Source organism: Pholcus phalangioides, unplaced genomic scaffold (genome assembly GCF_987345545.1).
Source record: "Pholcus phalangioides strain wild (caught in Gottingen) unplaced genomic scaffold, Ppha-v1.0 ptg000010l_1, whole genome shotgun sequence".
NCBI classification, from domain to species: domain Eukaryota; kingdom Metazoa; phylum Arthropoda; class Arachnida; order Araneae; family Pholcidae; genus Pholcus; species Pholcus phalangioides.
The window spans coordinates 29,454,824-29,480,154 of record NW_028301603.1 but is presented as its reverse complement, the minus strand read 5'-3'; the positions used below and the strand labels follow the sequence as shown (position 1 = coordinate 29,480,154).

The 25,331-nt window shown below is 35.0% G+C and overlaps 1 protein-coding gene across 2 annotated transcripts; it reads left to right on the top strand.

The window, feature by feature from the left end:
* The first annotated feature begins 52 nt into the window (after positions 1–52).
* LOC149081251 (oxysterol-binding protein-related protein 9) lies at positions 53–25,212 on the top strand. Of its 2 annotated transcripts, XM_089238087.1 has the most exons (21): positions 53–307; positions 2,317–2,367; positions 2,775–2,853; positions 3,368–3,453; positions 4,116–4,214; positions 5,117–5,194; positions 5,532–5,582; positions 7,100–7,193; positions 8,598–8,735; positions 9,185–9,302; positions 10,330–10,415; positions 10,600–10,626; positions 11,102–11,264; positions 13,703–13,871; positions 15,956–16,046; positions 16,263–16,437; positions 16,626–16,722; positions 17,566–17,688; positions 20,738–20,829; positions 22,133–22,268; positions 22,391–25,212. In XM_089238087.1, exons 1-21 carry the CDS (start codon positions 200–202, stop codon positions 22,478–22,480), a joined length of 2,151 nt encoding a protein of 716 aa, XP_089094213.1. In that variant the 5' UTR covers positions 53–199; the 3' UTR covers positions 22,481–25,212. The 2 variants fall into 2 exon arrangements, with proteins under 2 accessions (XP_089094213.1, XP_089094215.1); XM_089238089.1 differs by lacking the exon at positions 8,598–8,735 and having other exon boundaries at positions 59–307.
* Positions 25,213–25,331: the final 119 nt, after the last annotated feature.

The following is a 25,331-nucleotide window of genomic DNA, read 5'->3' as shown; positions in this document are numbered from 1 at the left end:
ACCTCCGTCGCCATCTAACGGTGAAAATCTGATAAAAGAGGAAAAAAACAATGTTATCAATCACGTTAGGGTCCGAAAATACAATTGATGTGTTATGGTGTGTTGAAGTCATCCTCTCTTAACTCAATTAAAAATCTAATTAATTTAACTTCCCTCGATATTATAATCCAAAGGAAAATCAGCCGTTGATGTTCTAATTATGTATATAATGGAGGGACCATTGAGTAAATGGACAAATGTTATGAAGGGCTGGCAATACAGGTGGTTCGTGTTGGATGATAATGCGGGCCTTCTATCATATTACACGGTAAGTGAAAGTAGATAAATGTTTCAAGTGCTTATTTTGTTCATCTCCAATCTATCACGGGTCCTATTATTCACAATCGTGACCAGTCTCCGATTTTGTTTTGATGGGGGCCCTGGGCTCAACGGGGTCCCCTAATAACAGGGGTACAAAATGTCATCTATATATGTACGAATATACATTGTTTTTTATTTTAAGGCCCTGGGTAAATGCCCACATACCATGTCAAACACCTGGCTCAAATCATTGAAAAAAAACATTTTTGAGATAATTAGTATCCTAAGATAACGTGCCTAAAGTCTAAATTTACCACGCTAAGTTTGGGCCAAACCAAGATTGGCCCTTGAATACTTGTCTTTGTTTTGTGATATAAAAGAAACATACCAACAGTTGTACTGTTGATGATGTTAAAGAGATCATTCAGTTGGATGTATAGAGGTTTATAGATCTAGGTCAGCAATGGCATATTTACAAAGGAGCTTAGCGGGCTATAACCCATTGGCAGCAAATTTGGAGAAAGAGTGGTCAAGGAAATAAGTAGAATGGGAGAAGGGTAGCAAAATTTGTTTTGTCCACTGTAAATCTGCTAAGAAAGGGAGCGACTATGTCAGTGAGTGACAGCAGATGGCATCACGAACACGAAACAAACGTAACTCAACAACATAAATACGTTAGAGCCACACATATACGCAAAACATGCATTCTTTCTCTCCGCACATGTGGTGATTCGGTAGAAATTCCGTAAAGGAATGTGTACGAGATGCATGTACGGTTAAGTAGTAGTAGTGACTGACCTACAAATTTTGCGAGCATGTGATGGAAAACGAACGAGTACGCAAGCATGTTAGTGAGTAAAAGAGTGGCCTAGCAAGGCCATAGCCAGAAATTTATTTCAGAGGAAGACAATTGGCTTTTCAGGGGTGGGGTGTATAGTAGCATTTTCTATCATTTCTTGAGGGACACCCCCCCCCCTTTCGTTACAGCTTGTGACCTAGAGTATGTGCAAACATGTGAATGACAAAAAGAGTGATTTATAGAGTATTAAAGCATTTGAAAGATCAAAAAAGTGATGTAGAAAACAAGGGCACCAGGTCAGTGAGCATGTGAACTGACCGAAAGAATGACTTGGAGTGTGTTTAAGGGTATGCATGACGGAAAGAGTGACTTCGAAACACATGCATATTTACAGGAGGGGGGGTCAAGTGGGTTTTGGGGATGGTGATTGAAGCTGAGACACTGATAACTGTCAACTGCCTTTCCAATGATTTTACATAAGCTATTGTGTCCACCAATATGATAAAAATGTTCAAACTTGCTTCTCTTTCTCGAAGACACCAGAAACTTAAAATGGTCTGTCAATATTTCTCAATCACCGAATCCTGACATCAGTCAAACAGGGCCATGAGTGATTTGCTTTTTCATTTTTTCCCATTTATTTTCTATTAGTCGTGTGTAAAACCAGACTTTCCAAAAAAGCAATCAACTGAACCACAAGCATCTGAAGGTTGAGCCACTGGTCGATGTCCATTCAACGGAGAATCTAATATTTTATTACCCATTATATATAGGGCTGGGGACTATAATATGTATATACTATATGCTGTTCCTGGAAAAAAAAATGAAGTTTGGCTCTTGGAGGAAAAATGAGAGAGAGATAGAGGGTGTGAAAAAGGAAATTAAAAAATTTTCCTTGTCTCAGATTATCTGGAAATGCGAACTGTAGGGGGCTCAGATTTTCAAGACTTTGCTGTGTAGTTGTTCTGATGATTTTTGGACATTTTTTTAACATCTGACAAAGTTTTAAAGTATCCTATCATTTGAATCAAGTTTTGCTTAGTGTACAAATGTAAAATTTGATACTAATCAATCTAACCGTTCTACAGATATTTGAATGTTCTATACAGCAAAAATGTATTTAAAAAATTTTCCCAGTGAATAAACCATAACATTTCTCGATCCAAAAGATTACAAGTAGATCTTTCTGAATTGCATTGATTGTTTTGTCTTTGCAGTCAAAAGAAAAGATGGTGAGAGGAGATCGTAGGGGATGCGTTCGGTTGAAGGTATGCAGTTTTTTTTTTTTTTTTTTCATTTTATGGTTTCATTAATGCTTGTCATTATTTGCATAGTATATGCGAATATTTTTTAAAAACAGGTTTCTAAGTTTTACTTTTATTAACTTTGTCATCTCTGTCTTTGTTGCTGGGAATTACTTTATCATTGTCTTTGAGAATATCTCTGGGAAGGCACTTGAAGCGAAATTTTGAAATTCCCTGTTGACAAGTGATACGATCTTCCAGCTTCTATGCTAGAAATACTTCATGTTTCTACACACAATTTATATAAGTTAATCTTTTATTGACTCGTTTCTCTAAATTGAATGCACTCATTTTTACAGCTGATGACCTTTTGTTTCATTTCTTGCAGTGTTTCTAATAAAAAAAATTGTGTTTTTCTCTCTTCATAATAGGGTGCTATTATTGGTATTGATGATGAAGATGACAGTACATTCACCATAACTGTCGATGAGAAAACTTTTCACTTTCAGGGCAAGTTATTTCTCGTCTCTTTTAATTGTAAACTTACCCATGTATGAGATGATTTTCATTCAATACAACTAAAAATTTTAGTTTCAAAATGTAAAGTAGAATGATGACACGGCTAATGAAAATGATTCATTCTGAAGTCTTATTTGTCAGCCAAAACTCAATTTCCCATAGGTTTCTATGGAAAATCATTCAATTCGTTCCAAATATGGCCCAAAATCTGAAGATAAGTTTTACAAAGCACAAAGAAGAACTGCATTTGTTAGCCAGGCTAAGAAATACTAATTTCTTGACTTGGCTAACAAATATCACAAAAAAAACCTGTATGAGACAAAAAATTTACAAGCCAAGGAGTTAGTTAGCTGAGCTATCACCATATAATTTTTAAGTTCATTTTTTAAATTCAGTATAAGTCAATAAAAATAAATGTGATAACTTAATTATAACTTAACTCTAATAACTTTGATCTGAGAAATTATATTTTTTTGTGTTTATATATGTATGTTTTCCTTAACAGCTCGTGATAAAGAAGAAAGGGATCAATGGATCCGTGCTTTGGAAGACACTATTCTGAGGCATACTCACAGTCACAAAGTGCAAAAGGTGAGTTTCTGAAAACATTCAGTGTTATAAAAAAATAATAAGATATATCTCAGTTTTGCTTGTAATTAAAGAAAGTGATTTTCTGGATATTATTGCGAAATTGAACTTGGAAAGAAAAGTCTGCTGGTTTATTTTGAGAATCGAACCCTGGTCCTCTTATGATACGGGAAAGTGTGCTAACCAATACCCTATGGAAGACAATTTTTTGTCTGGACTCCTTAGCAACATCTCATGCAGCGCGATAGGTCAGTGGACCAGCTTATTGAGCTGCACCAGCCTTTTGTATATCACTCAGTGATTGAAAATTACAATATATTTATGAAGGTGGTTTGAAGTTTTATTTAATTTATGATTATAAGCTTGTTGTGAATTTGAAATTTGAAAAATATATAATAGCAAGCTGGTGTATCTGCACTTTTGAGATAATTGTCTGAAAGAATTAGCAATGATTTGCCACTTTTATTATGCAATGAACAATTTATTCGTTTGTTATCACATCTTCAAATTCCATTTTATATGCATCTCTCAAAGAATATTGAGCCAGTCGCGTATTTCGGCTTTATGATTTATTTCTTCTGTAATGTTCTCTTGAAATAATATAAAGCAACATGCTGTATAATTATTTACAGCTCTCATACTTATTCACACTACTTGAATTTCAGCGTTGGGAAGAGCTGAATATCCATACTTCGATCCAGGATTTTGATAAGAAATTAACTGAGACTGATGGCTATCTACAAGTCCTCATAGATCAAATAAAGGTATATAGCTGCTTTTATATGTTGTGTATAAAGTGTTGAAAAGTTTATTATATATTACTATGATAAGCCTGGTGACTTTGTTTACTCGTAAGTTGTATTGGTTATTCCAAAAATGTTTCCTAACTGCATTTGAAAATAAAAAAAGGCCAGGGATGACTCATTTTATGTATTTTTCCATTATATAGGGGCCGTAAAAAATCTAACCGGGGTGGGGCAGAGACAGGTTCCAGCCTAGGGATCCTGCTGCAGGATTTGGGGCCATGGGCACTGCATAAAACCACCACAAGAATCTCCTCCACCTCTGACTGAGGGGTCTTCTCATTCAGTGGTCAACCTTTATTCATGAAATTTTTGTTCACTATAAATTTGCTCACAAAGTCAATTCAATAAGTAGGAAGGATCTTGCTCCTTGATGGTGGGGGGGGGGGGGGGGGGGGCTCTGGATAAGTTAAGGGGCTATGAAAAAAATATTGTTCAAAGCGACCATGGGCAAAAAAGGATTAAGAAACACAAACTCTTTCTACTAATAGATGAGAGGTGCCAGGATTTTTATACCTGCTCAGCTATTGTCAAAATATTTCCTGACACAGAGACACAACAGCATGGGGCCAAAAGGACATAGCGACACATTTCTACTGCAAGAAATCATGACGCCAAATAACTAATGCACCAGCCTGTGGATGAAAAACATGAAAAGGAAATATAAACTGTAGGTCTTGGTGCAATTTGCCCTTATGTGCAGAAAATAACTTTTATGCAACAAAAATGATAAGCATTGAAGGCTAATAATATTGAGATGTGTGAGATATTAGATTGCAGATGTTTTTGAAATATCTCCATATTAGATGAGATCTTGAACTAAGTTGGAAAAACTCTAATTTTCTAATGATATTCTTCTTTAGGACTTGGACAACAGAATTGAAAACTCGGAAAATGAAGTGGACAAGCAACAACTAAGTACTATTCGAGATAAAGCAAATGTGAGCATTATTGATTTTGACTGTACTTTAATTTAGTGTTTATACATATAGTTTATTGTTTGTACACTTGGAAAATTCAACTGATCAGATTTCATTCTGGTTATTTATAGGTTTTTGATTATCAAACATGCCCCCCAGTCCTCTGAGTATTGGATAATTATATTGAGTGTCGGATATTCATATTTTTTTTTTTTTTTTTTTTGGCATTAAAAACCATGGTCATTTATTGCCTCGATTTATGTTTAATTTTCCAATCATACAGGAAATACTGAAATTATACTTGCTTACATACAGTTTTATGAATTTAATATTCATTATTTTATTTATATATTCCTAGAGTATGCTTGAAACTGTGAAACATTCCATTATACTCCTTCAAATTGCAAAGGTGAGCTGCATCGACTTTTTTTGCTACAAATTTTAGAATATAGAATTGAATGTGCTTGCATGAAGATCAGTTTCACAGAAAGAAAAAACAATATGCTTGGCTTCTAAGAAATTTGGGTGGTGCCTAAATGTTTTGTTTTTCTCTTTCCTGTTTTTCTCTTTCTTTTGTTTTAAAACCTGGAAATTTCAGACAACGACCTGGAAAATCGTCACAATTGTCATCTGATCGGGAAGAAAAAGATTGATAAAAAAATAATAAGAAAGAGAAAAAAAAATTCCTTCAGGGAAAAAAAGGGGAATTCAGGTAACATCGTAAATATTGATAATCTGTAAAATATCGCAGTGTATCGCAAAAACTATAGGTACTGTTGAGGAGAAACGAGGATTCCATAAGTCCGTGTGGAAAAGCGTATTGCTGCGACCTTATCATAACTCTTTGTAGTGTTTCCAGAAACATAACTACGCAGTGTAGAACGCCATGGGTGCAAAGCTCAGTTGCGATAACTTCGTAAGTTGACTTCGGTTAGGAACAGCGATGATGCACGTGTATATTTTGATTTCCATGTGGTTATTTTTGTTTGAAAACAATGAGTGGCAAGAAAACTTGTGTAGTAGTAGGTGGATAAAAACCTGAATCGTCAGTAGGCTGATTGGATCAAAGCAGTCAAAAATAACCTGTATAAAGTGTGGTGTCAGCTTCGTGGCAAAACTCTCAACTTGAGCAACATGGGAAGAGAAGTTGATCCTCATAGAAGAGGGTAGTAAATATTTCCTCCTCTTTTCTTGAGTGAAAAAAGTCAAGTGGATTCCAGAACTCCCAATGCCGACAAATAACTGAAAATGGAGTATATATCAGTCAGAAAATTAAAATTAAACTATTTCTTCATTGTACCAATAATTTTTAATGAAACATTTTGGTTGATAGAATTCAGGGAAATCTCAATATAATGATACTCTGCAGACCAAAGAAAAAATATTGTTGCTGAGGGGGTTATCATTGCATCAAGAGATGGTAGAGTTTAACATTTGACTATAGGCGTTTGGAAACAAGACGAAAAAAATATAGTTGTAGAGCCGTGTTTCCCAAAGTGGCAATATCGCCCCCCCCCCCCCTGGGAGGATAATATCCCCAGCAGTCTATCTGTTTGGCCGGAGAAAGCAAAAACGGCTCTGGATTGTTTCCCCTGGTGATCAATGGAATGGTCCAGGAGGGCAATAGAAGCTACAGATTTAACATAGGATCCTATGGGTTCACTTGAGTTGCTGATAATGAGAGAAAAAAAATTTCTGAAGAAGTAGGGCGATGGAATACAAAGTTAGGAAAACTGTGTTAGAGAGGGATTTATTGCTATATTGAGTATCATTGTGGTGAGGTTTGACAGCTCAGAAGACGTATTTGGTAGATTATGTGCATAAAAGTTCATTTCAATAAATGTTAGGTTTCATCTATCTCTTGTTCTGTGTTGATATTAAATTTTTGTTTCTTTCCAATCTTATGCGTATGTTCCTTACTCGTAGAATACTACACATCCTGTCAATGGAGTTTTTAATGCTGTTAATGGTCCGATGAGGATTCAGCAGGTTCAGAATAATGCTGTTGTTGGAACCCAAGGTAAGAGTTATATTTCATACACTTGTATTTGATGTTACAAATAAATTTTTTTACTGCGAAAAAGAGCAGACCATTTTGATACTTTATTAGCTGAGAGTAGGAATAAACACATCAGATCAGAGGTCTTCCACCCATGGGCCACATGTGGCCCCTCAAAGTATTTTCTTTTTGCTTTTGCCTGCAGACAAAAAGACTTACTTAGTTTTAGAATTTATATAAATGCTGTGTGTGTGAAAAAATAAAATTAAAAATATATTCCAGAATTGATGAAAGAAACAATTTCACTTTTATAAAACTAATGAGAGAAATGATAATTGCAGAACTAATGAGAATTTATTTCATAATTAATTAAAAGAAATAAGTGTTTTGCAGTCTTAAGATTCATAATTAATGAAAAATATAGATATATTTTTAAAATTGATGAAATTTTTTTCTTTTTTTTTAAATTATTTCAGGATGAACAAAAATTTATAGTCAATGAAAAATAATTTCAGAATTGATAAAATTCATATTCAGTGAGAGAGTGATTTCTAAATTGATGAAGATTCATATTTAATGAGAAAATAAGTTTAGAATGGAAGTAAATTTTTATTTAATAAATTGTGATGAAAAATAATGAATTATATTATGAAAAAATAAATCAGAATTAACAAAAATTCATATTTAATGAAGAAAGTCTCGCATTAAATAAATTATAAAATAATATAGGGCCCCTATTTATAACTTAAAGCCGTGGGCCCTATTGGGCCAACCTGTTATAAGACACTAATAGATATAAATATGACCACTACTAGACAGCACAGTATCAACTTCTTAACTGTACATGCATCTTGTACACATTCCTCTACAAAATTTCTAACGAATTGGTACATGCCGGAATGTGTGTGTGTTCTGAGTGTATGTGTGGCCCTAACGTATTTATGCTGTCAGAATTGTTCTTGTTATTGATGGGGCTGCAATTAGACTTCCTTATCTTGAAGTAAAGAAGTCACACAGTATCAACTGTTGGCCCTCTGGTTTCATAGAAATATTTTTTGTCCAGAATGTTTGAAAGGTTGAAGACCCTTGCATTAGATCAGTGTTTCCCAAAGTGGATGATATTGCCTTCCCCCCCCCCCCCGGGCGATGGAGTGGTCCACGGAGCGGGAATAGAAGCTACGGGTATAGCATATATAATAGGATCCTATGGGTTCAATTAGGTTGGGGGTGATGAGCGAGAAAAAGAATTGGAAAGGTGGTGGGGGTGATGGAACAAAAAGTTTAGGAAACTATGCGTTAGATGATAATATATTAATTTTTTAATCTCGCTGAGTTCCATGGGTTTTCTCCATCGAGCCTGTTTTACGTTCTCGTACATCCAAATTTCTTATTGATTTTGATAATGAGGAATAAACATATTTACAGAACGTGCTTTAAATACTGGAAGTGATGGAAATTTAATTTATGCTGAAGAATGCTGTGAGGGAAGTGTTACAGCGCCAGCAGGTGTGGATGTTAGCATTTCCTCGATTCATTCTGAAGATATTCCAACATGTGTGACCGGTAAGTTTAATAGGTGAAATTTAGGTGCACATCTTATTTTCTTGCATAGAGCTAGCAGTTTCTGTTCATGAACAATTCACCATAGTGAAAATATTGAGATAAACATTTGTTTTTTCTAGTTAGAATCATTTTTTTTATTACAAGTATATTGACTATTAGTCACTTGTGTGAAATTTATAGAAAGTTATGGTCTGAATCAGCAGTTCGCAACTTTACAGAGCCCGTTTTAGTGTATAGTGTTTGTTGCGGAGCCCATTTGTTTATAAAGTTCTGATTAATTTTATTTTCCTTGAACGGCTGCGGAGTCCCTGGAAAGTGCACATGAAACCCCGAGGGCTCTGCAGGGCATCATGTGAAAACCGCCAGTCTAGATGACTTATGCGCTTTAATTTCTGTACTTTGAGAGTCTGTTTATTGATTTTTTTCCCTTTGGTTCTTCCTTCATGTAGTGCCTGCATCAGCTACCCATTTAAATATGGTAGTACCAGAAACATCATATTCTAGTAGTGATGATGATGATTTCTTTGATGCCGCTGAGGAAGCTGTCAACCATGTTCAAATCCCAAAGTAAGTCTTTAATTTATCATTAAGTTTGTAACTGTTGTTGCTGATCTATAAACTTATATCGAGGAAAAAAGACTTTCTTTGGATATTAATACAAACTTTAGAGAGGAAGTGTGGCACGCTATTGCATATAAGTATAAACATATACTCTCTAAGGGGAAAACATAAAACTTGCCAGACTTCTTTTGAAATAAACATTTGCACATGTAGAATATCTGTCTCATAAGTATGACCCAAAGATATAATTATATGTTCATAATAATATTTATTTATCATGTTCATTTCCATAGATAGGAATAAGTTATCAAGTGTATAACATGCAACAATGTGTATGTGCGTTTCATTCAATTGTGACCACCTCTTCAGACATGGCTGCTGCATCTGCCTATAAGTTACTTTACCACTCAATATTTTTGCAATAATTATGCATAAAAAAATTGGCATCACATTTTGATTTCCTCTCGCTGTTGGGAAACAACTTTTAAATGTAAGTTCTGGTCAGTAAGGCCTGGCATGAATGAATAAACGCCAGAACTCTGCCACCGGACTTATCTCATTGCAAAGATTCCCTAAAGCCCAGTAAGGCCTGGCAGTGAGAGCTGATTGTGGTGGGCTGTCAGTCACTGGAAATGACAAAGGTCTGTTTTGAATGAGGTCTGGAATGTTATATTTTGAGAGCTGATGAATCAGAAGAGAGGACAATGAAAAACATTTGACTTTTCTTCCATCTTTTGTTAGAAATATTTCAGTTAATGAAAAGCATGTGGGAAAACAATGATAATAATCTATCCTTAATTTAATTCTTATGAAGAAATACAAAAAATAACCTGCTTTTACAAAAAAAATTTTGTTGACAAATGCTTTCTAATTTTGCAATTTGCTATCAATGCATAGATTTTGCATCTTTAACATCAGTTCTTTCACAGTGCAATGCAAATCAATCATAATAACATAATCATTATAAGTCGCACTTGTTATATCTGGCTTTCACCGTATTTATATAATCCCTAATGTTTCTCGCCATTCATAGAGTCAATCAAGTACCTTTAGAAACTGATACTGTGAGTTCTTCGAATGAACTTCGCCCATCACGATTAACTGCTGAAGACTATGATGGTTAGTAATTTTTAATGTTACTGAATTTATGAAAATTTGATTTTCTTTTTAATGGTTAAAATCTTTGTTCAATCTTCTTCACTTTGCGAAATTTTTCATACTTGTTCAGTTACACCCAAGTGTTACATCATTCATTTACTTCTTTTACCTTATAAAAATTAAACACTTTTATTTATTTTTACAGCTCTTTATGAAGAGGAAGAAGAAGATCGTAAGTTTTCTTTTTCAACAAAGTTATTTCAACATCCACTCAAAAGTTTTGAAACTTTTTTTTTAATTATTATTGTAAACAAATACACATACATACACATTACACAAATACTGGGCAATAACAAACAAAAAGGAATATGAAAGAAAAAAAGACATACACATATAACGAATATACAGTCCTTCCAGGAAGCCAAAAAGAAATTATATTACATGGTTTTGCCGCCATTGTGAGCCGCCAAGTACGCAGTATAATTGTAGAAAAAGAACATGTAAAAAATTTAAGACATGATGTATAACAGTTCAATGTAAAATGACGTCGAAATTTTAACAAGATGATGCGAGTATATTCTGGGTACAACATTAATACACATAAAAATATATAATTTTTTATATGAGATCGTGTAAGTTATTGAAGATAATTGAATTATAAATAAGTTTTCTTCATATTTATTTCTTTGCAAATTTCACATTTGCAGTTGGATCTCTGGAAGGACAGGGAAGTGTCATTAGTCATTTGCTGGCCCAGGTTCATGTTGGTATGGACTTGACTAAGGTTGTGTTACCTACTTTCATATTAGAACGAAGATCTTTACTTGAAATGTATGCTGACTTCTTTGCACACCCAGATATTTTCATCAGGTACGTAAATGAAAATACATGTATATATATATATATATATATATATATTTTTTTTTTTCCTTCTGATTTCAAGTTTTATTTCTATGCATTAGAGTTTGAAAAAGTAAAATAAGATTCATATTCAATTGCTCAAGCAATATTCAAACGTATCAATTTGGCTTAACCCCTTAATTTCCAACAAAATCTTACATGATTTGTTCTCCAGTGCCACCTTTGTTCGCTCACAGGCGTAGTGACATGGTGTATTTTAGAGAAGAGTGGTGGCATAGTTTGAAACTTGAAAAAAATTTAAGTATTATACTAAGAAAAAATCTGAATATTATACAAAAAACTGGGTTTTTTTGGTTTAAAACGGTTTTTTTGTTTTAAATAGTATTAACATTAAAAACAATAAAATATCTGAAAAATCATTCAAACTTCCAATAATTAACTAAAATAAAATGTTTATTAATGTAATTAACACTATTCCCATGCTAATTAATCAATAAATATTTCTTACATTTTAACAAAAACAAACTTTTGCAATTTAATTATTTTTTGCTTAACTCAATGGATTACTGTGTGTTTGAAAATTCTTTTAATGTTATTATTAATCATATAATATAAAGATGTTTTCTCCAGTTATTTTCAGTATGCTTAATTAGGAAGCTATTTCGCAAAAAGTAATAAAAATTAGGTGAATATAATGTATTTAATTAATATTAAGACTGGAGATATACAGTAGGAGATGTGCTACTTCTTATGAGAAAGAGAATGAAAATGTATGTGAGGTAATGCAACAACTAGTACACTAGTCTTTGTCCTTTAAGGACAGCTGGTGTCTTTATTGGATTATAGGACCACCTGCCCCTAGCATGATGGTGACACTACTGTAGCTGCTTCTTTGTGAAGGGAAAAAGAAACCCTGTGAGATAATACACCACTACATTTAGATGTGTGATGCAATCCTTATTCATGAATTTGAACACCCGGGGCAGTTAAGGGGTTAATGTTGTATTAAATTTATGAAATGCGTAAAAAGATGATTTTATCAAGTGCCACCTGGTTGTACACTTCTTTCCATTGAGCATACAACACAAAAGGTTCGAGTTTCAGAATGAGTAGCTTTTGTTAATTAGTTTAGTTCATAGTTTTCCAAACTTTTTTGTTCCATCGCCCCCTTCTTCAGAAATTTTTCTCTCTCATTGCCCCCAAACTCAAACAAGCCCATAGAATCTAATGGTATAACCGTCGCTTCAATCGCCCCCACCTCCGGACTATTCCATCGTCCACCAGGGGGCAATATTGCCCACTTTGGGAAACACTGGTTTAGTTCATGTTTTAGTTGAGAATATAAAACTTTGTGTATGAATTGAATATCTATGGATAAAAAATGCATAAACATGCTTGTTATTTTAAAAAGAAATTCTCCAAGAAAAATATTTATGAGGTGCGCATGTGTGGTGTAAAAGTAGTTGATGCTCTGCTTCAGTTTGTGATAATTAGTGTGGTGCATTAGCCAAGATTGATAAGATGCTCTGCTGTTCTATAGGATGTTCAGAGGCATTGCAAGTTTGATATAGAGATACAACAGAAACAGCTACAATACGATTACTACTACTCAACTAAGATTGCACCTCGTTAACATTTTTATGGAGAATTTCTAACTTATTGGTTTTCGCCGGAGCATGTGTTGTGAGCATATGACCCTAATGCAGGAGTTGTCAAACTTTCTCCACCCGTGACGTCCCTTACCCTAACCAACACTTATCCGCGGCTCCCCAGAGCAGTTTAACAAAGAATCTCTTTGAAAAGCCTTTGTTGGGCCACCACTCCAAGTCCCTTCCCCCCCCCCCCCACCCAACAAAGGTTAGTGGCAAACAGTTCGAGAACCCTTACCCCAATGTATTTATATTGTCAGAATATATGTATTTTTCATGCTTTTAGTGATGATACCATCTGTCTTCTGTGTTTTGAAGTTAAAACGGCACATACGTGAATTTTCATGTTATGTAAGTACCATGTTGAACGTCTGTCTGCTCTCTGTGGAGAATCTAATATCATTGGAGAATACATTGCTGTTGCTACTGCAAGAAGGTTCCCCCCCCCCCAACTTTCCAACCAAGAGGTCACGTACCTCTGTGCAAAACATACGGGGCGGGGGGGATTGTAGAATACTGCCATTCAGAATCAGCAATTAGTAGGGTCCCGGTCTACTTCGTTTCGTGTGCAGAGAATGAGTTGAAATGATTTGGTGATCCTCAATCGTCTTACTATGTCTTAGTCTTCTTAGTTTTACACCATTAATATTCTTTACATCTGTGTGGTTAAAATGTTTCATGAATTAAAAACTCCATCAAACGTTGAGATATTCTCTGCATGTAATTTTATAACAGAGTTTTATAAAAAAATATCTTATAAAATGTGTTCTCATTTATTTTTATGCAATAATTACCCAGCATTCCAGACTTCGATAGTCCTCAGGACCGTATGGTGCAGCTCCTAAGGTGGTACTTGTCTGCTTTCCATGCGGGGAGGAAGAGCTCTGTTGCAAAGAAACCTTATAATCCCATACTGGGTGAAACATTCAGGTGCTTTTGGCACATACCAGGAATGCCTGAAAGCGAGGCAAGTGAATGTTTTTCTGAATGTGTTGTAGCAAATTTTTGGTGAAATTTTGAGAATAGTTTCCTGATTTTTAATTGCTTTTTATCGCATTAAAAAAAAACGTATGTGAATTATCAATTTAAATCATAAAATCCTATGTTTGTTCTTATTTTAAACATTAGATGAACTTCTGTGTAGTACTCAATTTTACGAACTAATTTGCTGGTCACAAGCAATAAACTATTCCTCTCTTTAATTGTTTATCCCATATTTAGAAACTTTTGATTTTACAAACTATTTTTTATGTCCGTACGAGTTTGTATAAACAAGCGTCACAACTGTTGTTGTGAAAGGCATGAGTTTCGACATTGCCAATGACTACTTTTTTTGCTAGTAAAACATGTGCTAGTCCGGCTCATTCAGTAATCCAGCATTTTTTTTCGAGAAAGTAGAGAAAGAAACATGTCACTGCATGTCTATGTGCTGAAGTTTAAATTATTCAAATGGGCTTTTTCAACTTACTTCCAAATAATCTGGTCATTTTAATAATCCTTTCTCTTCTGTGATGCTGGTTCTTGGTCTTTAATGGGGGTGCTATGGCCGACTTTGACTTGATTGGGCCTCAGGCGAAAGGGGGTATTGGGAGTCTCCTTGACTGTAGTCAAAATGGTTTAGTTTGTCAGCAAATACAGTACATGTTGTTTGCAAACATATCAAAAGACATATGCGCTATTTTAAATGAGAAATGTAATGTAAAATGCTCCATGAAATATCTTACAATAAATGTTTTTTTCACACTCTCATATGAGCAAAATCATTGATAATGACATCAAAATCTAATTTTTGAGTTATCTCAGCTTCAATAAACGATAAAACTAAAGATGATAACAGTTTGATGGTGGTGATGTTGTCAATGATGATTCAATGCTGTCTCGACATTTGGAAACATCTCTTCTACACCTCTAGCATTATTTAACATTTGTGACATTGTGTCACCCACCTGCCCGAACCAAGGGTAAAAATTGTTGCAGTTCATCTGAAAAAGTGTTTGCAAGATCAAAGTTTTACATTGCATACATACAGTGTCTACATGAAAATTTGGAGATTTCATGTTGATCAAACATGCAAACTTTCTTGTCATCGTTTCTTATAAATCATGTTATGGTCAAAAAGATGTAAAATTGAGGCTGTCACACATTGAAACATATTTTTGTCGTGGGGTTAATATTACGATAGGTGCATTATACATACATGCTGTCCAGAGTCTATATTACTGATTTGCATAATATTAAAATTTATATTTGTAATATCTAGATGTACTAATAATGGATACTTTGGAAATAGTATGTAATATAGGGAAAAATTTTACCCAATAAAATTTATAAAAATTTGAGTAAAATATATACTATTATAAATTTGGGGCCCCCTTAAAACATGGGGTTCTGGGAGTGCACAACCGTTTTGCTCTGTGGGTCAGATATGTGATATGGATGCTGACCGCTTTGCCAGAGAAACTGGTATACCAATCATATTGTGTGCATTGATACTATTCTTTTAATGCCTTTCACGGGCCAGATAGAACCCCTCCCTCTCTGTCCGCAAGTGTGAGAGGTTGTGCACCCCCGATTTCAATTTCTGGACTGCCACAAAAAAAGTTATTCAGTTTGTATGTTTCCCCTCAGAAGGGGGGAGGTCCCCCCTTCTGGGGGGCCGAAGAGCTTACATTGCTTCTTGCGACAGAGCCTGGGTGTCTCACGGTTTCTCCAGTTTGTATGTTTGCAACTTCAACCACATCACTGCAAAATCATGCTCGCAATTGACATGGAATTTCAACGAGGTTTTTCATTTCACCTTTCTAAAAATTCTCACAATTATGTGTCCTACAATTACGGGTACCTTTTAATCACTTCTGGAGATTGTTACTGTAAAAGCTGGAGCTTTTAAGGTATATAAATGTTCCACATTGCTTCGGAAATGGCTGACGATTTTTTTTTTTTTTTTGTTGAAAATTGTTGAGCCTATATTTGAGTCTCTCCCTTTGTGTAAATATTTGAATACACATTTATAGTTCTTGGTGTAATGATTTGAATTTTTGTCTGATGCAGAGTGTCAAAGGTGTTGAAGATGGACCAGTGCCGTGGGCAACTACTGACCAGCTAACATTCATAGCTGAACAAGTATCTCATCATCCACCCAGTAAGTGCTTTCATCTTTTTTTTCCTTAAATACTAGTTATTTCCTTATTTAAATAATTAGGTTTATTGCAACCAATTATTAGCCGTATCACAGTGATTCAATTTTGTTAAGAACTTATACTTTATAGAACTTACTTAAGAGAGTTTAGTTGTCATAATACACTAATTAACATTTTGATGTCTACAGAAATGAGTTAATCAAGTTACTTCTTATTAGTTTCAGCATTTTATGCTGAACATGTGGAAAAACAGATTACGTGTTGTGCACACATATGGACAAAATCTAAGTTCCTTGGCCTTTCCATCGGTGTTCATAACATCGGACAGGCTGCTATCCGTTTGCTGAAACATGATGAGGAATATATCTTGACTTTTCCGAATGGTTATGGCAGGTATGTAATAATCGCTCAAAAATATTATCAGAAATATTTTCCATTGACTAAAATGTCATTTGTTTTTTAATAGGGATTGCCTTTTCAACATTTTCAATATGGTATTATACGTTGTGTTAAAATTCATTACAGTATTGATAATTTTAATTGAGATACGGGTTGTTATGCCACTTCATGGTGTTCTGCAGGTCGATATTCAGAGTGCCTTGGATTGAATTGGGTGGCCAAGTCAATGTAACTTGCCAGAAAACTGGATATAATGCTAAAATTCAATTTCATACCAGGGTAAGCAGTTTTCTGTAGTTATTGTTTGTTATTGAGTATGTGATATGAATTCACATGGTGTAATGGATGAAAAAAAATATATTTTTCAGTATGTAAAGAAGTAATAAAACAAAGATGATAACTTACAGAATAAGAATGTATGCTACTATGTTCATAACCCTTACCATGAAAATTAAATTTTATTATGATAGTTTAATATATCGCTAAGTTACTTGTAGACGTTTACCTTGACTTATGAGATTGATTTGTTCTGGAAGTTACTCATATCTTTGAATAAATTTATACCCTTATAAGATAATGGGGGAGCCAATTGACTTGTTCCGCCCCCTCAAAGTATTAATACTTGTATAAAAGCAAATCAGCATAAGGCAAGGAATAAAAACATTTTGGCTCATAAGATGAATACAGTGAAGCACGCACAGTATCATGGTAGGCTTTGATTTGTTTCAAACACACAAGCCTTTGCAAGTTTCTTTTGCTTTTTTTGTCCATAATTTTAATCACTCACAAGTCAGAGCATTTCTATAGAATTTTGCTTATAGCAGGTGTCTTCAACCGTCAACATTGTGGAGGCCTCATTTGACATTTTACTGAGGCTCTTGGGCTACTCAACTGCACTGCACACATGTTACCAGCTCTGTGAGCTATAAGTGTCCCGCAGGCTGTATATGGTGAAAATTGTGACACTTAGAGCTTGGACTATTCACAAATTTAGAGACGTAAATTGAGATGACACTACATGGTTTTTTTACTTCACAGAACACTGAAAAACAAATGCATTTAAATGAAACCATGTCTTTGCAGGATTGTTTTAATTAATATGTTTTTCTCATCACTGTACAGCCTATTTATGGTGGAAAGAAACACAGAATAACAGCAGAAGCTTTCAAACCAAATGACAAGAAAGCGTTTTTGGTTGTAACAGGTGAATGGAATGGAGTAATGGAAGCGAAATGGGCAACTGGGGTGAGTTTGAGTTTGGATCCCTTTTGTTTCTGCTTGCAATCTTGAAAGTTCTAACTCTGATCAGCTATCCCTTAAAGTCAATCTTTTATTGCTTTCAGCTGACGACTCATCAACATCTTAAATCTCTCATTTAACTATATTGTAAAATGAGCTGAAACATGCATTATTTTTTAATCAGCCCAGTTTTTATAGTATTGGTGATATGCAGGTTGAACGCTCCCTGTTCTGACAAACAAAATGGCTTGATAGACAAGCCCGAGGGGAACATAGAACACCCTACCAACCCTGTCTTTGAAACATTTTTGACTTAAGGTGGATAATTGATTATGGGGGAAAAATACGTCAAGTCTGAAAAAAATCCGTTTTTAAAGTTTCTGCAAAAGCAGAAGAAATCCTATTAGATGACACCATTTTCATCAGAATATCTGAATTTGATGGCAAGCTACAAGCGTTGAAAGATTGGCTAAGTTCACAATTAAATTGTCGCCAAAATTCTTAATCGCCAAGTCTGTAAATACCCTTCTAGCTACAATAGGTCTAATTTATCAAAAACTTGTTCTACAATAAATCATATCTGTATTCTGGAAATTTAGACTTTTGTTTGCAATACATAACTGAAATCAGCATTTGTCATTTGTTGAAGTAAACATTTTGGTGATAATTTGATTTTGCACTTCACCAATCTTAGTGCTTGTAGCTTGCCATTTAACATTTAATTCTGATATCTTGATGGGGGGGGAGTTGTAATCTAACAAGGTTTTTTCTGCAAAATCAAATTGATGCCAAAATCATTAACTGCCAATTCCAAATTTTCATTGAATATCTACTTCTACGAATGCTGATTTCAGTGATGTATTGTGAACAAAAGTCTAAATTTCTCTTGAACCAAAACATCAATATGGCTTGTTGTAGGCTCTTTCAAAAGGTGGTGGAATGAACAAATTTTTTGGTAAATTTGACCAGTGGAATTTGATACCAATTGTAATGGAATTCCTTTTTTATGGGATTTTTTCTGATATAATATTTAATATGAGCTTAGTTTGTGTGTGGGTCTTGCAGAAACTTTACAAATTCAGGTTTTTTCAGACATGATAAATTTTTCTTCCATAATCAAATATCCCTCCCCTATAACTCGAAAATGGTTCAAGATAGGACAGGGTTGGTATGGCGTTTTATGTTCCCCTTGGGCTCATCTATCACCCCATGTGTTTCAGTGCGTACAAAATCACTCAATAGACCATTGATGTATTTGATATGTTTCCTTTCTGCGTGCAGAAAGGACTGGTTAACATAGGAAAAAAACAGTGTTAGAAGAAATGGTCTTTTATAACTTCACAAAGTAGTTTGAAAATCAGCACATACCATAGTATCGCTGTGATGAATGAAAATGGAAAATGTCAAGAACACCAACTGAGCAAAAAATTAAAATGATTAATTGAAGAGTAGAGTATAAGCACATAGGTCAAAAAACAGTCAGTTTTCATTTGATGATCTTAAAGATAAAAGCATGCTGTCTTATAGGGAGTATACAATCACCTCTGATTGTGATGCAGGTTGTGCAAGTCTAACTATTCTCAGTATGAGGTGGTGTTAGTGAGCTCTTGAAGCACTCTGGTCCAAGTATATATGTGCTGTACAAGCGTTTAACCTCCCAAACCATTGTGCTGACGAAATTCAGTTGTATTTGAAGAACATCCCACACATAGTCTGTGACAGGGTGCACAACTTCTGGCATTTTCATGCTTAGTCCAATTTACTCCAATTTCATGTTTAGTCTAGAAAAGCATATTACCAAATCTCATGGTTACCACACCCACTCCGTCATTCCCAAATGGGGCCCATGCCTTACCATAGATGGAAAGATTGACTTTACCTTTGTTGGGCTACATGTGAGTTTGTGCTTGTAACATAGCATTTGGATGGGACGAAGTGAGAGTCCATCTGGGTCCCAGTGAATAAAATTGTTTTCTGGGAAGTATTAAAAAAAACTGTGAATGGTTTTGAGAAAACATTTTTAAATTCTCCCAAAATCCCCAGTGTTTTTAACCTGCAAATGCCTATACTGATGGACAATGTTCAGAATAAAACCTGTTCATAAGTCAAGTAGTATTTTTATTATTCTTCCTTTGTTACACATTTAATAGCACAGCTTGAAAGCAAAAAAGCATGCAGCTGAGCTGTTCCAGTTTGAATCTTAGAAAAAGTTGTTGATGACCTGTAGGGCTGGACAAATCCCAGGTGCCAAGTCACCTAGAAAATCTGTGTTGGTTGGCTCCCAAAAATTTGATAAATGTGGTTGTGTTAAATTGGAGTTTAAGAGTGACACAAAAATCAACATGTTTAATTTCATTATGCTACATGTTTTAACACAGGTAAAGTGAAAGAAAACATTATTTAGGACAGTTTTTCTTGAGCAAAATACGGTGTTTACTTGGCTCCTAAGAAATTTGTCTAGCGTCTAAATATTTTTTCAATTTGTCCAGCCCTGGTGGTCTGTAAGCGGTAGTCATCTCACACTCACATAGCTGGCCTGTAGACTGAAAAAAGTTGTGCACACCTGGTATATGATATTTGATGTATAGGCTAGATTAGACATTGGTATATGCATTTACTCATGTGCAGCGGTACTGGCTCCTAGTCTATCGCCTGATCAGTTTTTCCTGTCATTTCTGCCTGTTCCTTTGAGTTTTACCCACTTTGTCCTTAATTTTTTAAAACCAGGGTTTTTGCCAGTAAAAATCTAATCAGCTCATTGAACTGATCAAGACTAGTTTCTCTGCCGAGTAGAGAAAAACTCATAAGCAACAGTGGTGGGCTACTGTCAGTTTTTATTACAAATACCAAACCATGCATTGCACCCACCTCCTGGTCACCCTGTCAAATTTGTGAACTGTTTTGTCTTCTGTTTCATTTGAATGACCCATGTTTTCTGATGCATGCTCTGAATATTTCAGAGCTTTCTACCTGACAATATGTTGCCACAGGAATCAAACGGTTATTGTATTTGTGCAATGTATCGATAATTTTTCTCCTCTCTCCTTCTTTGCAGGAAACCGAGGTTTTTGTCGATACTAGAACTATACCGATTATAAAGAAAAGGGTGAAACCTGTCACTGAACAAGAACCTCATGAATCTAGAAAGTAAGTTTTAGAATTTATATATACTGTGGACGCTGCTTATCAGAATTGCAGATAATGTCACAGTTGCCAATCCTTGTAGAAAAAAAACCAAGATTTTTCTCTTGGATATGAATCTCATACAAAAACTTTAAGATGGTGTAAAATATATTTTTTTAAACAATTTAGATATTTTTCATTAATGGAAGTGAAATGATAAGGATTTTAGTTTGCCCCAGGCATTTCGCCCTTAGCATGTTTCATCCCTGATACATTTCGCATGCCCTGACCGCATGAGCAACCAAGTGAGGGACCAAGCCCAGGACCACATGAGTGGCCTAGCACATAACCAAGTGAGTGACCATGCAGCCACTCACTTGGTCATCCATTCGGTCACTCACTTGCTCATTCATGTGAACACTCACTCATACAGTCAGTTGCACAGTCACTTAGTTATTTATATGGTCACTCACTCATAGTCACTTTACCACTTATATGATCACTCACCTAATTACTTGGTCATTCACACAGTTGGTCACTCATGCAGTCAAGGCATGCAAAATGGTGGGTGCAAAATTCCCAAGAACAAAACGTACCGGGGCGAAATGTACTGGGGACGATTCAAGAGGGGGGGAAATGTCGAAGTTTAAATTTCCGGATCCCAAGTGAAATAATAGCCAAAATTCTGATTGTTATCCAAAACTGCATCAAAAGAAATTCAAAAATGAGATTTTCAGAGAGTTACCACCAAATGGCGGAAAAAGGAAAATTACATCAAATAAAACTGCTAGTAATTAGCTGAAGAAATTTGCCAAAAAGTTACAACCAGTTTGGCCTCTTGGCAATTTTTTTAATCTTTTCCTCGTCAAAATTAAACGTGATTTGGTGCAGTGGCAACAATTAATGTCATACATTTTTTGTTTTGGGGGAGAAAAAAAAAACTAAAAACTGACTTTTACTCGATAATTTCTTTGCTAACAACTCTTTTCTTCCCCCTCCCTCCCCGTAAAGAAAAAGTAGGGATATATTTTGCAATTTCGATAAAAGTTTGAAAGAGAATTTTTCAAGAACTCCAGTTGGAATTCTGGAGACTTTGCAGCTATGTGATCTTACAATTCAGGAACTGTCATTAACATAGTATATAGACAAAACATATCAAAAGATGAAGTAAAACATATTGTTTGTAATTATCGAAATTTGTATATGTTTTTCCCACCCATTTTGAGGCTTAAGTTGCGCCAAGCTTTTTTCCCTATATGTACTAGTTTTTTGTTTTTCAAAATTATTTTCGCTTCTTAATTTTATTGTCAATTGTAATTATTTTCAGCTTATGGAAAGACGTAACCACATCCTTGAGGCTTCGAGATGTAGAATCAGCAACAGAATCAAAGTTCCTGCTAGAACAAAAGCAGAGGCAGGAAGCAAAAGACAGGCTGGAAAATAATATGAAATGGGAAACGAGGGTATGAAATTCTATTTTTTTTTTTTTTTTTTTTTTTCTTTATGAAGCAGCTTATCACCTCCATGCCAATGAGTATATGCCACAGTAATTCTAAGTAGAATCGTTTTGACATTGCCGTTGCAGGCTTTTCACGAAGTCGGCGAGGTGTGGATGTATGACAGATCTCTGGACAAAAGAGTAGCGAAAGAAGAGACCCCAGATAAAGTTGATTGACTAAACGTGCGATGCTAGTCATGTCATAACGAAGAACTATCCAAATTTGATTTCATGTCATATGATTATTATTTGTTTGGTTTCATTTATATATGTATATCTAAACTTTCTATTTTTTTCCGTTATAAGTAATCTTGAGCCTTATCACTCGTAAAAAATTCGATTACAGAGTTTCTATGTGTATTTGAATGGATAGGATCTGTAAATATGATTTGACGTAACGATTATTGTATCTACTGTTGATTTTTTTTTTATATATATACATAGATAAAGAAATGGATATTTCTTGTTATTCTGGTACATATATATATATATTGTTATATTGCATATCTATATATTTTTATTTTACGTCGTTTCTATTAACACAATAGCGTCTTTGTAGCTTTAGCATTGAGAAGATGGTTTTTCTATTTTCCGATATTTTTTTGCACAGAAATTGGTTCTGTAATCATTAGAACATTGAGAAATGTATCAAATATACATTAGCTTTGCAAAAATATTGATCTCGTCGAATGTTCTTTGATACGGTCTGCCAGTCTCTGAAACATCTGCGAAAGAAATTGAGTATAAAATAAGACACATCTCGGCCAAAAGTTGACTAGATATTTTATTTGCTGTACTGAGAAGATGCATTCAAGATGGTTCTGATTCTGGTCCTGCATTTGCGGTATACTAATCGCAAATCAAGCTCCAGCAAATACGGTTTCTTTATTTTTATAATCATTGAATGTATAAAGATCTGGTATTGGTACTTATCGTCATTTCTATCATAGATTGCAAAAGGGATGGCTGGAAAAGACAGACATGCATTTTTTTATGTATAGTGCTGCGAACTGGAAAGCTTTGAAAGCTCAAAAACTGTCTGGAGTGTTTTCTGGGAAAGTGTGCACGGGATTGGGGAAAAACTTTTGAGTGACTGCACCAGTCTTTTGTGCAAAACAGACTTGTGCCCCCCCCCCCACGTCTCTGACAAAGGAGTCTTTTCCACACAGATACTGGTGCGATCTCTTTTTTGATCTGGCACGTTTTTAATGAAGGAAAATACTCTCACAGAGTTGCCAACTGGTACAGATCGCCTATGGTTTCTACAAACAGCCACTCTCAACTATGGAGATACCCCATCAATACTACGAAAATTGTTTTCTTCTGACTTTTTTCGAAAAGTAATTCAGTTCTTTGAATTTCTTGCTGTATTTTACTTTACTTTTTTTCTTTTTGAAATAGCATCAATCCATACCGAATACCTATATGTACACTCACTACACCCCCACCTCAGGGAACCTTATTAAGGTTTGCCGCCAGAGCATGATGATAAAGCAAATAATAAGCATCTAATATTGAGACTTCTGAACAGTATTTAAGGAATACGTGAAATCTACCCTCTGAAGTGGTCGTACTTATATTAGCACTGGTCCCCACATTTAATAAAGGTAGTTCTGGATTTTCAAAATAAAAGACCACTGGTTTTAGGACCAATTAACAGATTGCTGGTAGATCAAGGGGAAGTGGACATGCATTTCATGCATGGCGCTGAGGATTCTGGAAGCTCAGACTTCACCAGGAATGTTTTCAGGCGAGACACATGCCAGATCTAAAAAAGTGTTAAGTGCTTACACTGGTGTCTGTGCTACATGCACAATTACAAGGCATACCAGTAGTGTGACATCTCAAGAACCCAGTGTTTTGCAGAGACACCGTACCACAGCAATCTATCAAAATGTTTTCCAATCTAACGGGCATGTTGTCAAAAAATATTTCCAGCACAGTGTTTGGGCTTCAAGAGCATATCTGTTTGCGCACCATACACATAGACAGGGAGAGATACGGGGAGCAATGGCCCCCTTTCCACATGCCAATGATGGAGTCAACTGATCGAATGTATTTGCACATATATGAATTAGCATCATCATGCCCCGCAGCCTATGACTGACCATACATGAAATACATGTTCGGTTTTTCATCCCTTCTGCAATCTACAATACGAATGACAGATGAGTGGGAAGATCAACACTCTATGCGTTCAATAGTAGTTCACCACTTCTGTTACGGCCATGCATTGCATGACAGAAGTTGTTTGTTTAGATGCGTTCTGTGTCTCGCTTCAAATCTTTTTTTTACCTGTGAATTCTGAATCACCCTGCATAATTATGTTAACTAGCTTCCCCCCCCCCCCATGAAAGTATGTGGTTCTGCTTGTCAAATTAATTTCGATGGTATGAGAAATATTTCAATCTGTCGCTGTTTTTCCGTCCATCCTGGTATTCAAAAAGCATGTGGTTTTCTAGATTCAAAATAAGCATGTTGTCGAAGCTTCTGATTTCATGGTCTTGTACCAGAAGGTTAATGAAAAGTTGCGTTCAAGATGCATATCAACACAGAAAATTGGACCGAACACACTAGAAATTTCGGAGAATATATATATAGGTTCAATGTCTCAGAATAAAACTTGAGATTTTTAAAAAAAAAATGTTGAATATATATTAAAGCTTTGGTTAGTCTTGCTTTTTTTTAATGAATTTCTCGATGATTCTATGCAATAAATATTACTAATGTGGTCCACTCGTAATGGAAGCCTTATTAAAGAAACAACTCGTTTTTAGAAGTGGTTTAAAAATGTGGTGTAACGTCATTCAAGTTATTATAAATTAATTCTAGGCTGAAGTTCATTGTGAAATTGTTATGTACCTGATACATTTTAATTGTGTGCGTGTAATAAAGTTTACTTCTTTTGAGTCTATGTTAATGGTTGATTGAAAATTGCACCTTGTCATTCTACACTGCTGCTCAAAAGTTAAGCAAAAAACTGAAAATTTGTCGCTCTGGCTCAGAGTAAAAACGAAAAGATGCCAAA